We start from the raw sequence: 14,032 nt of genomic DNA on the forward strand, positions 1-14,032 counted from the left end.
CAGACCATGCCAAGGGAACAAGCTGACCATTAAACCAGTAATTCTGGGACAGCATTTGACACATCCCTAGCACTCTAATCATTAGTGAGGGTATGATCAGAAAATGGAGATAAAATTAAGAAAAACACTTTGAAAAACAGTCCAACTGCATGGCCTTTTCATTCCAAACCTCTTCTGGAATGTAATCTCATAGAAGTATGGCAGGCTACACCCACTCATATTTCAGATGCTGCTATGACAAAATGTCTTTTTAATTCTGAAAGTTTTATTTTTCAGCTTCTATGCAGACCTAAAATACAGACAATTAAGTTCTGATACATCTGAAGTGGATTATTGCATCATTGTGTGAATGAAATGCCTTCCATGGGACTAGTTGTGGAACCAGTTGTGTTCAATACCATACACAGGATATTTGATCTTGAAAAAGATAATGAAAATAATTTATCATTAGGGAAATATAACAGGAAAAATATTATAAATATTGCACTGATTTAATGCTCCAATTAGCTTAACTGCTACTTGAATTTAATTAAATATTACATTGCTTGAAGATGTCCATGGATGATGTGCAAATGTACATGTACAGAGGAATGGCACTAATTTGAGTGATTAAGGCTTAAAGATTTATTAGAGGATCTTGCAAGATCTACAGTAACCAAAATGAGATCACAGAAGAGGGTAAGTCTTACAAAAACACCTGTCTTTTTAATGAAGCTATTACTGCTGATGCCAGGGTTCATCTTTTAATTTCTGGTTTCTTGCTTCATTCTACACTGTGATATTCATGCATCTCTTGAAATGCCTCACTTCTGTGAATAATCTTACATTTCCCCTGGCACTTTGCAGGAAGCAAGGTGCTCTGTTATGTTTAAAATTCTGTGCCCTCTGAAGTGCATGAGAGTTTGACTGCTGTGGGATGTCTTGGAGCATATGCAGGACCATGTGCAGACAAACTGCAATTTAAGTGGAAATTATACATTTCATAGCTTAATTGTCTACTTTTCATCCTTTCTTCCAAAATACAAAATTTCATTGCAGACACAATTTGAATACCTTTGTCACGCTGAAGAGGGAAAGAATTAATTAAATCCCGGGTTGTCAGTCAAGTTGAGAACACAATATGGAAATCCCTGTTAAACAGAAGGCAAGTAGCTGCGCTCAAATTGTGATAGAGACTAATGTATCTTGTGAATCAAGATGCCATCTCCAATCTGTAACATAATGAAATGCACAGATTTTTCCCTGCCCCCATTCCCACTCTTTTTGCTCCAGTCTGAAGTGCACTCTGTAATGCATTATTAAGCCAAATTCTGACCCAGTTTCTTAATTATCTGTGAGCTACAGAGAACTTCTAGCAGAATATTAACTAAGGCAAGAGATGTAATACAGACAAACCCATGATGGCATTAGAGAGAATCATTAGCATTTTGCTAAGAAAATCCTTCATTTGTAATATTTAACTTAACCTAACATGCAGAATTTATATTTTAAAGGGGTTAAACCACTAAAACAACCCAGGGGGAAAAAAGAAAAGAAGAAAAAAAAGAGAATTAAAAAATAAAATTAAATAGAAATATTTGGAGAAGCATTCCTGGATTCACAAACTCAAAATACTTATAGCATACTGAAACATTTCTGGAACAACAAGATTGTATCCACTGTTCTCAGTGGATACCATGGACAGTTATTACAATCTAATATAACAATATGTGCCCTGCTATTTATTTTGGATGATCTGTAAAATGTAACCCGCTATGGCATATACATGTGTACCAAAATTTTGGGGTGTACAGTCAGGATTCAGAACTGTCATAGATGACAGTTTGAACAAACCCTCCAAACACTCTGGTGCCTGGTTAGTATCAAGTAAGTAGCTGCAGTTTTATACCTCCCTGCACTTCTGCATATTAGTGCAATATGAAAAGTTTTCTTGGTGAACATACAACCAGAGATATACAAAACGAGAAACAAAGAACACATGGACCTCTTCCTACAAAGCTGCAGGAGTACATGAGTTTGAAGACTTGCTGTATCTCTGAAATAAAAGTGTTTGAGTGAATGAAAAACATACTGAAAGAGCAATTTATTTAGTGAGAACAATTTTTAATACAAAACATGTTGCAAAATTATTTGAGGAAAAATACTTTCCCCATCCCAGAATTGGATGTTTTGTGGTATGTGCATATAGAAAGTCAAGCTTTAATTGTAAAATTTAGACAGCAGAGAAAGCCTGCAAAATGTATATATAATTTTGTGGAACAGGATGTATTCATTCAGTTCAAAGATCAAATAAAACCCATTCAGTCCCCTTAACATTGAATTAAAGAGTCACCTAACTGCAGAATATGGAATTTTAATATATGTTTTTAAAAATATTTCTTTCATGAATTCACCAATGAAAAAATCCTACTGTTTGAGAAACAATAAGAGTCAGTTAAATACAATGTTTTATTTGTAACAGTGTCAAATGCAGCTCATGAGGGAAGTTGATTCTTTGCAAAACATCAGATGATTGGAAAGTGCTGATAAACTTCATGTACATTCAAGTACATTGCTTCAATTTGAAGTGTGCTTTTGCTACTGGAGAATCTGAATATATCATTCCTTATGCTAACACTGTGAATTTCCCACTACAACCTTCCAAATATTCCTCTTCTGGGAATTAAGGTGTCCAAAATTTCTCCAAAGTGATGAATAGTAAGACTGAGGCACCTTTCCTTTACGGGTATGGAAAAAACCTCAAAATCAATATTTTGTACTCAAGCATCTAATCCAGCACACAAGCATTGAAACCAAAAGACCAATTTGTAAAGGCGGTTTTTGTAAAAGATCACACGTTTTTCCCTTTTCTTTCTAGACTAACCCATGTAATCAGTAAGGCCCAAGCATTCATACCAGACTATCCTCTACAGAGCACAGACACCTTTTCTCATGCATTTGCAGTTCATTTGTGTTTGACTGTAATCAAGCCAGGATTTCATCAGCTGTCCCTCAGCCCAAGGAGAGAGCAACTGTGACCACCCGTGCTCCAGGGACAAAGCTGGACACCAGGACAATGTTTATCAATGTCAGTATCCCATGGAAACCACCTGTGACACCCCGACCCACAGTGCTTGGCTCTTTCACCTCCTGAAGTGCTTTGATCCAGCAGTGGACTGTGAGGAAATATGCATGGCCTCTTAGGCTGGAACCCATTCTGACTGATGCAGCCATGGCTGGACAGACCACCTGAAGGCCCTGATTTTGTCTCTGTTGGGGACAGAGAAATCCATAGTGAAAATAAGCTGGTATCTATTGTTCACATCTTAGCATAATCACCAGTGCTATTATTGTTAAAGGAAAGAGAGCCCCCTCCCCTAAAAGCAAAATCATCTCTTTAGACACAGCAACATTCTGCTGCCTTGTGTCATGACACTCCATGGCTGTTGCTATTTGTCTCACAAAAATGTCCAGTAATAGGGGTTTTGTGCCTTCTCAGGCCTCCACTTCTTCCATCACTTCCATCACAATTGTTCGAGGGCCGGTCAGGATGAGGTTGCTTACTGTCCTGTAATCCACATGGAGAACATTGAGGCCGTTGACAGACACGACAAATTGGCAAACCTGAGGAGAAAGCAAGCAGCAAAACGAGTTATGCATAAGACTTTATTTTGTTAGGTCAATTACACAGATGTACTATCAACTCCTGGGCAGACAAAACCTCCAGAACTCTTCACATCATCTGATTTGGTCCTCTTAAAAGCCCCCACATTCTTAGAATTAATCTGGCAAGTTAATTTTCCATAATTTTTTTTGAAACATTACTTCAACATACAAATCAGTGGAATTCAACTTTCCAATCTTTTAACTTTTGAGATTCATCAATCATTTATCAATATCAATCATTTTTTCTTACAGCAATGTTATTTTTTCTTATATCAGCGATATTTTACAGTATCAATGGTGCTTTGCAAACAATATGGTATCCAGCTAAGGGGTCCCCAGCAGAGGAAGGACAACTGTTGGAGCAAGTCCAAAGGAGGCCACAAAGATGGTTAGAAGGATGCAGCACTTCTTCAATAAGGAACTAAGGCTAAGGGAATTAGGTTTGTTCAGGCTGGAAAAGATGAGACTTCTGGGTGACCTTATTGTGGCCTTCCAGTACCTAAAAGGAGCCTGCAGGGAAGACGGAGCGGGACTATTTTCACAAGGGCCTGGAGTAACAGGTCAAGGGGGAAAGGCTTTAAGATGGAACAGAGTTGGTTTGGATTACCTATCAGGAAGAAATGCTTTACTATGAGCGTGGTGAGGCACTGGCACAGGCTGATCAGAGAAGCTGTGGATGCCCCATCCCTGGAGCTGTTTAAGGCCAGGCTGGATGGAGCTTTGAGCAACCTGGCCTTGTGAAAGGTGCCCCTGTTGACAGCAGCGGGAACGAGATGGTCTTTAAGTTTCCTTCCAACCCAAACCATTCAATGATTTTATGAAGACAGCTCTGGCAATTGCAGTCTTTTATCTTTAGTTTGTCTTAAATGCTTTCTTAGAAATCATTTAGTCAGCTCTTGGTAATCACAGTAAAAATATGCACCATGTTTCCAGGCTCAGGGCAAGGTCTGGATGATGACTTCACTAGATTCAGTGCCAAAACCTCCAACGGTGTAACATCAACCAAATGGATCCAAATTTTGAGAAATAATATAATGGAAGATGAAGTCAGTACTAGGACAGATTAAAATGTCACTTCCATGTGATTGGTTTTGATTTCCCTCATCAAGTATGGCTTATTAATTAATTTCAAATATGCTAGTATTTTGTTTGTAAAAGCTATAACAAATTTGGAGGTTTTGTATGATCATAGGACATTTTCAAGCAAAATGTTCTTGATAGAAATATACCGACCAACATCACTGTATATCTTAAAACATTGAAACAGAGAAAAAGTCACATCAACATTGTAAAAAATGCAGGAAAATAAAGATAATACTGATTCCTCAAGGATGTTAAGACTTCTCCGTATCTAATCATAACATTACAGTGTTTGGTAAAAAGGTCAAAAATGTGTGTAGTGTCTAGATCTGTATTTTTAATGATAAAAATATGGAGCCTAAGTGAATAATAATATTGTCCTGATGTTTCAATGAAAACAATAGATTCACTGGAAGGCTATCTTACCCATAAGTCACCTTGAATCTGTAGGAAAGAAGCTATGAAACAAGTATCACCAAAATTTTCATGCTTTATTTTATATGGACACTCTGGATCAGTTGTGGGGTCAATTATATGAGGTTCATCAAGGCCACGTCCTAGGTCCTGCACTTGGGTCACAGCAACCCCATGCAGCCCTGCAGGCTGGGAACAGTGGCTGGAGAGCTGCCCTTGGGAAAGGACCTGGGGGTGCTGGTCAGCAGTGACTGAACATGAGCCAGTGTGTGCCCAGGTGGCCAAGAGGGCCAATGGCATCCTGGCCTGGATCAGAAACAGTGTGGCCAGGGCAGGGATTGTCCCCCTGTACTCAGCACTGGTGAGGCTGCACCCCAAATCCTGTGTCCAGTTCTGGGCCCTTCACTACAAGAAGGACATGGAGGGGCTGGAGTGTGTCCAGAGTAGGGCAACAGAGCTGGGGAAGGGTCTGGAGCACAACTCAGGTGAGGAGCAGCTGAGGGAGCTGGGGGTGTTTGGCCTGGAGAAAAGGAGGCCCAGGGGAGACCTTGTCACTCTCTCCAGCTCCCTGAAAGGAGGCTGCAGCCAGGTGGGGTTTGGTCTCTTCCCCCAGGTAACAGTGACAGGGCAAGAGCAAACAGCCTCAGGTTGCACCAGGGGAGGGTTCGTGCCAGGGCTACTTGACACAATGGTGTTCAGTCATAGCTTTGACATGATGATCTCAGTGGTCTTTTCCAAACTATTTGATTCTGTGATATGAGAACAAATTTCTTCACAGAACAAGTGGTCAGACATTTGAACAGGCTGCCCAGGGAAGAGATAGAACCACCGTCCTTGCAAGTGCTAAAAGCCCTGTGTGGATGTGGCACCTGGGAACATGGTCTAGTGGTGAGCACAGCAGTGTCAGGTTAATGGCTGGACTTGATGCTATTAGACCAACCAGTCTTTTCTTCTATCAGTCTATGATTTTTCACTTTTCGTATTTAGGCAGAAGAACAAGGCAGAAATGGGTGTGGGAGAGGTGGGAAGCAGCTCCGGTGTCCTCCAATGCTAGCTCTAAAGCAGATTTTCTCACATGCCAAGTCACTTAACTTTTGTGTGCCAGCAACTTCCCTCTCAAAATGTGTCGTGAAACTCAGTTTGTATTTCTGCAAAATGGATAGAATGTAGCTATCAATTTAAGAAAAATTATAGAGGAAGCAAACCCAATCCAAAAATGTAACGTTTCATTTAAAATGTCACCAATTACTTTAATCTCTGCTCCTTAGAGCCTCTGCAGAGGAAGAGTGGCAGCAGCAGCTCCTGAAGGGATGGTAAACTCTTGCACCTTACCCCTTACCCTCAGAACTCCTCTGCAGAGCTGAAAATCCTGGTAGTAGCCTTACTGGCAGCCTAAATGATACCAAAGTATGGCAATCAGTGATACAACTCCCATGGCAATAAAATTTCCTATATATGAATAGTTCAGCTGCAAGTAGCATTGGGAAAATGATTTAGTTTTTGCATGCAGACAAAGCCTTCTAAATTTGAAGGATTTTTGTTGAAAATGTAACCCGTCATTCCTCTGCAATATGTCCAATTAGTATTTAACTGGCATGTCTATTTAGTTTAAAATGCAGATTATTGCAGTATCTGTAGGTTTCAGCTTCCAGTGGTATTTTCTAATACCTTCTATGGCTTTCCAAGATTGTATCAAGTTTTACTGAATTATAGCTCTGGCTCTAAAATAATATTTGGGTTGATTTAAAACAGACCAGCAGAAAAAACATTGTCTCTTCTGGCTTAAAGCAATTTTTGGAAGTTGAATGGCTGATCTTTGTTTTACTGTTGCATATTCTCAGTCTTCTTACTGGAATCCCAGTGTATGGGACTCATGTTTGGCCAGGTTCAATGGATAAATCTGCATGCTGGATCATGGCAGGGGCATTCAGGGGCCTTTGGGGAACGCCCCTGAAAGAGGAACAGAGTTTCAGACCAGCCAGTGACCCACACCAGGGCTGCAATGGTGTAAATGCAGATGGTACAGGCACAACATGAACAGCAGTCTGGATGCCAAGGAGTGAATTTTTTTGTGGAAGACAAGAGCTGACACGTCTGCATTCTCAGTGTGTTTGTTTTATCACATGCCTTTGGCAGCACGATTAACCAGCAATGTGCACAGCTGAGAACAGCCCCTTTGTGCCCTCCTTTGCAGTGGATCCACATGGATTATTAATTTCATCATTCCCAGTAGAGAGGATTAGGTGCAAGAAGTCCACCCAGGCCAGATGAGATGAGAAATGCAGCGGGGAGGGCAATACACAGAAAAGCACAGTCTCATCCTAAAGCTGCAGGAAAAGACCCATGAGGAACAAGAGATGGTAGTAAAGAGCCAACTACCCTGGGGCTAGAAAGCTCTCTCCATAGTAATTGCTTGACCAGTGCTCCTGAGGGCTGAGTCTCTGCAAATTCCAGACCTGGCTCCCTCAGGGATGAAGAAATGAGGAGCCATTTGCTGTGTCCTCCAATCCTGGTGAGGAGAAAGAGGTTTGCACAGTCCTGAGCCCTTTGTTATGCTGACTGCCCTCAACTCAGTCTTCCTCTCCCCACTCTGATTTCCCATTCACTGCATCCAGCAAGGGGAAAAGAAATGCAGTGCTGCTTTGTGCATTTTAGTCGCTATCAATCCTGCCCCAAAAATCCAAAAATGCTCATATTGTGTATTGCTCTACTGAAGTTAGAAAACAAGCAAGAGCAAGTGAGCACCCACTCACCAGCCCTGACTGGTGAGTCAATCCATATTTTATTATCTGAGGAATTTTCTTCAGGAGACTGGTTTACAAAAACACAATGATTTAACGTTACATTTATAAAAACACATTTCAAAAAGCTGTAAGTGCTCAGCTCATAGCTGCAGCTGTTAAAGGCTTTGTAACTACAAACATGTAAAGTATTTCTGTTGGTTTCCACACATCAGTGACTATAATAGATGATAAACTACACTTAAAAGAGCCTCAAAGAACCTTTTATTGTTCATTTCCTCATTGCTCTCCAAGGAGCTTGACAAGAGATAACCATCCCTTTTCATCCCTCAGACTTCAAGAAATGACACAGCCCAGAATAAATTCCGACCATTTTGTTGGTCAGGATGTGGTGATCTAAAAACCACAGAACTAATAATAGATAAATAAAGCAACACTCAAATGAAAAAAAACCCCTCCCTTAACTGATTTCAAATATTTAAGTATTACAGCAGTAAGCATTTATTGTTGAGTATTTCAATTTCCCGCCATTGGAAACGGCAGCTCATGGAAGCAGGGATAGCAGAAAAAGCACCTCTGTCTTTCTGTGAGTTTTCCATCATGCATACAGAAGGTTTAACCAAAACCAGGTGTCCCCCTAAAAAGATAAACTTCAAGTTTGGGCTTACATTTGAACAAAAAGGATCTGGAAGCCTGTAGTTTAAAGAAGTTAGCAAAGATTCGTCACGCCATTTATCATTGGACTGAAGATGGCAAGGAGAGGCGAGAATAATTTGTTACCGTAACATTTACTGGCCAAAATCGGGATTGTGCTGTACTTGGAACTGTCCAACCCTTCCTCCCCCTCACTGGTAATTGCTCTTTCCTCCACGGCAATCTTTGGCTGCCTGCCCCTCCTCGATCCCGCCAAGCTGCCCTGCAGATGTACATCCACACCCCTTGATTTTCCTGCTGGGACAGCTGCCTGCTGCCAAACCAAGGCCCTGCCCTCGCAGGGGGCTGCCTGCACCAGGGCTGGACAGCTGAGCTGGTGTTGATCAGGAGCTGGGCTGAGGATGACTGTGGGATCCTTCTAAGGGATGTCAGAGACTGGCTGCAGGCACGGGTGTGGAACTGTGCAACCGCCTTAAAGCCAATCATGAAACAAAAACATTGCATACCTGTCAGTAATTCTTTGTTAGTTCTGCCTCAGGATGACCTTCATATTTATAAATGCTACAGGAATGTTAGAGGATAGGCAGCTAGCCTAGATCCTTGGATATTCAGATGCTGTTTGCACTGTGAGCTTTAGTTAGCCTTCCCTGCAGAGCCAAGCCTTGCTTGCTGGACTTTTTTGAGTGCAATATACTTAAAAATCCTTTAAAAATGTTCTTTTCTAGGCACACTTTTTAGAAGGGTGTTGTGAAAGTTTATAAAGAGCTGGGAATTCCTAGTGTAGACTTTGACTTAAGTGATCATTGCTGTTTGGGACAGCCCTAAAATGACATTTTAATTTATAGATGCAGTGAGTCCAACTGTTCATCTCTGGTATAAAGTAAGTAACAGCCATGCACAGTCAGCAGATAATATATCTCAAAACAGTAGGATAAGACCATGATTACATATCCACCTTAATTTGAGATAAATTTTAAAAAACCTGCCCAAATTAAGAGGAATACAACTGCCACCAGGCAGCATGGCTGGGATGGCCAAGGACTGTCCTTTACTCCAGCAGCTGCTGAGTGGTGAGGTGCTCATTCTCAAAGGATTTATCATTTACATTTCAGGGCCAGCATCAGTGTCTGGAATCCACTCTGGTTTTGTTTGTTTGTTTGTTTGTTTGTTTGTTTGACTGTGGGATTTTAGTGGTTTTTTTGCTGTTTAGTTGGTTAACTGCTCTTTAGGAAAATACAAACACTACTAAAATTGCAGATCAAATAGGTACCAAAGCAATCAATGTTACCAAATAATGCAGGCTTGAAGTTCTCAAATTCAAAGCTAGATTATGCAATGACACAGTAAAGATAGTGGCAAAAATACTGTTTTGCAGCAGTATTGATACTTCACCTCATTCTCTAGGCAGCAATGGGAATATTCAGGGTCTAAAACTGCAAAGCACAAAGTCTATGCCAGTGCACTTGAGTTTTCTCCTTCAACAGCAACAAGGTAAACCAAACAAAACGTTTGATGGGCTGTTTGGTACTGATAGCAGCTCTGACATCAGCAATTAACAGCATAAAGAGATGCTGAAAATACTGCCACCAATCAATTTCCACTGAAAGTGTGAATATTACTGTACACATGGCAACTGTATGAAGGAAAATTTTTAAAAATGCTGGAGAGAGCGTGAAATCCAGTCTTGCACTAATCTTTTCACTCTGGAGTAGCCAGGATTTCACTCCTGGACTCTCTGTGGATCCAAAACAGATTTCTAGCAGCTGACAGCACAAAGCAGGCCCATGTTCTGCAGCAAAGCACATCCCTTTGAGACCAAGGTAGTTCAGAAGTTCTTAGCACATTGCACAGAAACAAGTTGTCCTCGTTGGGCAAGCTGTGTCTGAAATGAGACAGGCTCAGTCATCCAGCAGGAGACAGACTGGATTTAACCCCTTGCTCTTTTCATCATTTGTATCCACAGTGATTTACATACACTTGGATAGTCTGGAACATGCTTCCTTGAGTACTATTTCTTCTTATCATCTGATGTGAAGCCAAAGTCACACAGATAATTCCCAGTCACACAAACCATTCCCAAAATGCATGAAAAAATGTATTGCCTTCTTTTCAGTTTCTTTAAAAAAAAAACAACCTTATTAACATCAAATAAAAATTATGAATTAGGCAAATGTAGGAGTTATTTTCAACCTTGGAAAGTTGTTCAGTAATTTTCCTAAGAACAAAAATAAAAGGTTCTAAGTATAACTTCTTTCAGAGATGTTCAAACAAAAGTATATTTGGCTATTTTATAGAGTAGAATTCATACCAGAATTGACAATATAACTATTTCAAAAAGAAAAGTATATCCCAATGGTAATATTTTTGCTTTTCTTCTTGCTAATGAAAATTAAAATTAAATACATTACAGAGACAGCCTGCTTACATTTCTGTTATACAGATACCCTCAATAATTATAAATAAATGCTTTTTTCATGTCCTACTAATCTGGCAGGGACAAGGATCAGCTGGGAGGCCTGAATAGCTCAAACTCATAATTGTTTCATTATTGAAACAATTCTGAAGTTCACTGTAATCTTCCAGAGGAAAGTCCTCCATATGTGGTTAGCAAACCCATCTGTTTTCTGTGTGCATGAGAGACCCACAAGATCCTGATTTCTATTAGATATCAGGCCATGCTCTCAATAAGAACCCTTCCTTATGGGCACCCATGAAATCAGGGCTGAAGGGTTAACATTTTGCAATTGTCAGTGACCTGGACATGTCATCAGCAGGATACCCAACAAATCAAACTTTTCACACTTCAGATACTTTTGAAAGCTCTGGGCCAGTTCTAAACTTGAAAAGATACTGGTTGATTCCTGTGATAAGGCCACAGTTCTCACCTGGGAAGGTTACTAAACTCCTGAAACTGAGAAGGAAAACACAAAGCAAAAATAAAAACAATGCAGCCTTTACCATTGCTTGTTTCAAGAGTCAATACAGCTGCTTTGGCTTTTCCTGTCTTGCTGACAGATTTCAGCAAAATTTGGGCAAGGCTTAGGTGCTACAAGAACATAACATCTGAAACACAGCTTTCAGGAGGAAGGGGACGTCCAAGCATCCAACATTGTAAAAGAAGAGGTATCTTTCTAATGGGATCCTTTCCCCCTTGCATACCCCTTGCTCCTCTGCAGATGCTGGGAAACATTCCTCCCACTCCTGCCTCCCAAGCACCACTGCCCTCCAAGCAAACAGATGGAATTCAAGATGTCATTTTTTAAAATCTAATTTAAATATGAAATGTGAAGGAATGAGTGAAAGTAAAAACTTCCATTTAAGGCTGTTATTTTGTCACAAAGGAACAAAAAACTACACCATTTGTACTTTTCATTGCTGTCACCAGCTAGAAAGGAGCTATTTGCAAGTGGAAAACCACGCAGGTTTGCCTTGCCAGTTGTTAGATCTCTTGAATAAATCTTCCCAAACAATTACCACATCATCACCTTCTACCTCACATACCACATCATGGGTTTGGGTACAAGACCCTTAGTGACAACACCCTTAGTGACAATAAGGTTTTCCTCTCTTTAGAGTGCAAAAAGATAATTTTACTTTTAAAAGAAATGTGGAAAAAAATGTTTGCTTATTAAAAGCTGGACCAGTAATCTGATTTGGGTCCTCTGCTCACAGAGAGGGATACACTCAACCTGAGTTGCCAAGGAATCTGTGGATTCAGATGTCAAACCCCTTTCAAATGGGAGGAAGGTTCATAGCAGGACTTGGTGGCTGCAGTCCCAAGGGATGCTCCTGTCCTTTGTGCTGGCTCTGGGAGCAGCACACCAAAGCCAGGCACCGCTCCCTTTTCATCCTTTTCATCCTGTGCCAGCAAAAATAAATAAATGAAAGGACTTGTCTCCAGGCAAAGTAAGTTCCTTGATGTGCCTGACACGGATGGAGGAAGGAGGCAATAGACACATATCTGGTTGAAGGCAAAGGGAAAGAAGGAGATGAAAAGGAGGTGAAAATAGGATCAGCCTTCCTGGCAGAGCTTACACAGACCAGTAAACTGCAGCCTTAAGTTTTCAGATAACTTAAAGTCCCAGTGAAATCAATGGCAAAAACAAGTGCAGAGAAATCTGAGGCAGGAGAACAACAGTGGAGGAGAGAGAGCACAGAGCTCAGCTTCTTTTACACACTTACACACACAGCCTGCATTTATACTGATACAGGATTTCTTCTGTTTTAATAGGTCACCCATAAAGCAAAGGAATCCCCATGCTCAGCAAAGAGGCCAGGCTACAGAGATGCTGGATGTGGTACCACAGAAGAGCCTAAGGTCTAAGACTAACTTCTACTTAAAAGTAAACACAGGCAGCGCTGAATTTTTTGCTCTCACTCTGCTAAGTTTTACAGTGTCACAATGGAATGAGGAAAAGAGATGAAAATCAGAGGTCCTAAAAGTTATGTTTCCACTTAGATTTTTATCTTTGGGGTTTTTTTTACAGAGTTCATGCAATCTTGATAGGATTAATAAAGTAAAGCTGGAACCTCACAATTCACAACCAACTGCATGTTGCTGGAAGGTTAAAAAAATCATACCATGGCCTTTCCCCCACAACTGAGGTTACTGGATGGAACAGAATAAATTGCAGATGTGTGTTCAGTTCTGTAAATATCTCCAGCGAAAGTGTAATTGGCTGTGCAGTGGGTGGTGTGGGAGTAGGCAAGTATCCAGGCTTTGCATAAAAAAGATTTTGTCTCTCGGGGGATGTGTTTCGTGTTCATTCTGTACAGCAGTGTGAAGCTGACCCACTGTTCCATCAGGGGCCTAGAAACTGGGTATCTGCAGAGCACACTGCAACTCACAGCAGAGAGAATGAACTCCATTTACAGAATTAAAATATAACTTCATCATTCTTGTGCTCCATCTTGATCTGTGACTGTAGAGTGGCGTGGATGGTTTGCCTGAGCAAGGCTTCATTACACATTTTCATTACATATATATTACATATTTCTTTCCATTTTAAAAAAGAGGCTAAATTTTTTATAGTATTCCAAACAAATTTGTCTCCAACTGAAAAAAAAACCCAATGTGAATTAAACAACATAATTCTTAAACTGCATAATACAGAAAAAGAAAAAGCATGTAATATAGTAATATCTATTTTATAACATAATACAGTAAGTCACATAATATAAAAAGTCATAGATTATCAAGGGCTTCATCGTTGGTTCAGACAGCCTCTCCCTTCCTTCCTCCCTTCCAAATGATGGGAATCTCTGGGAATTGAAATCCTTTTTTCTTCACCAGAAAGAGAATTAAACCACTGCTGAGCAAACTCCACAAACAGAGTGGACAAATTAGAGAAGGAAAAGAGCTGACCTAAGAGCCCATGAGAACAACTCTTGCTTTGGAGCATGAGTCTCTTGGGCTGCCCAAGTCTCAGCTCTGCAAGTGGCGGAGTTTTGCTGACAGATCAACTGAGCAGGAATTATTCACAAAGGTAAATTAATGC

The 14,032-nt window shown here is 40.5% G+C and overlaps 1 protein-coding gene across 1 annotated transcript in view; it reads right to left on the reverse strand.

Annotated features, from left to right (window-relative positions):
- Nucleotides 1-609: 609 nt before the first annotated feature.
- Nucleotides 610-14,032, reverse strand: part of DEPTOR (DEP domain containing MTOR interacting protein) — a 79,134-nt gene continuing 65,711 nt past the window's right edge. Inside the window, exon 10 of the mRNA XM_036406674.2 lies at nucleotides 610-3,603. Coding sequence (XP_036262567.1) covers nucleotides 3,475-3,603 — 129 coding nt within the window. The 3' untranslated portion in view covers nucleotides 610-3,474. The remainder of the gene's footprint in view (nucleotides 3,604-14,032) is intronic.

The sequence above is a fragment of the Molothrus ater genome, chromosome 1 (assembly GCF_012460135.2).
Source record: "Molothrus ater isolate BHLD 08-10-18 breed brown headed cowbird chromosome 1, BPBGC_Mater_1.1, whole genome shotgun sequence".
Lineage (NCBI taxonomy): Eukaryota > Metazoa > Chordata > Aves > Passeriformes > Icteridae > Molothrus > Molothrus ater.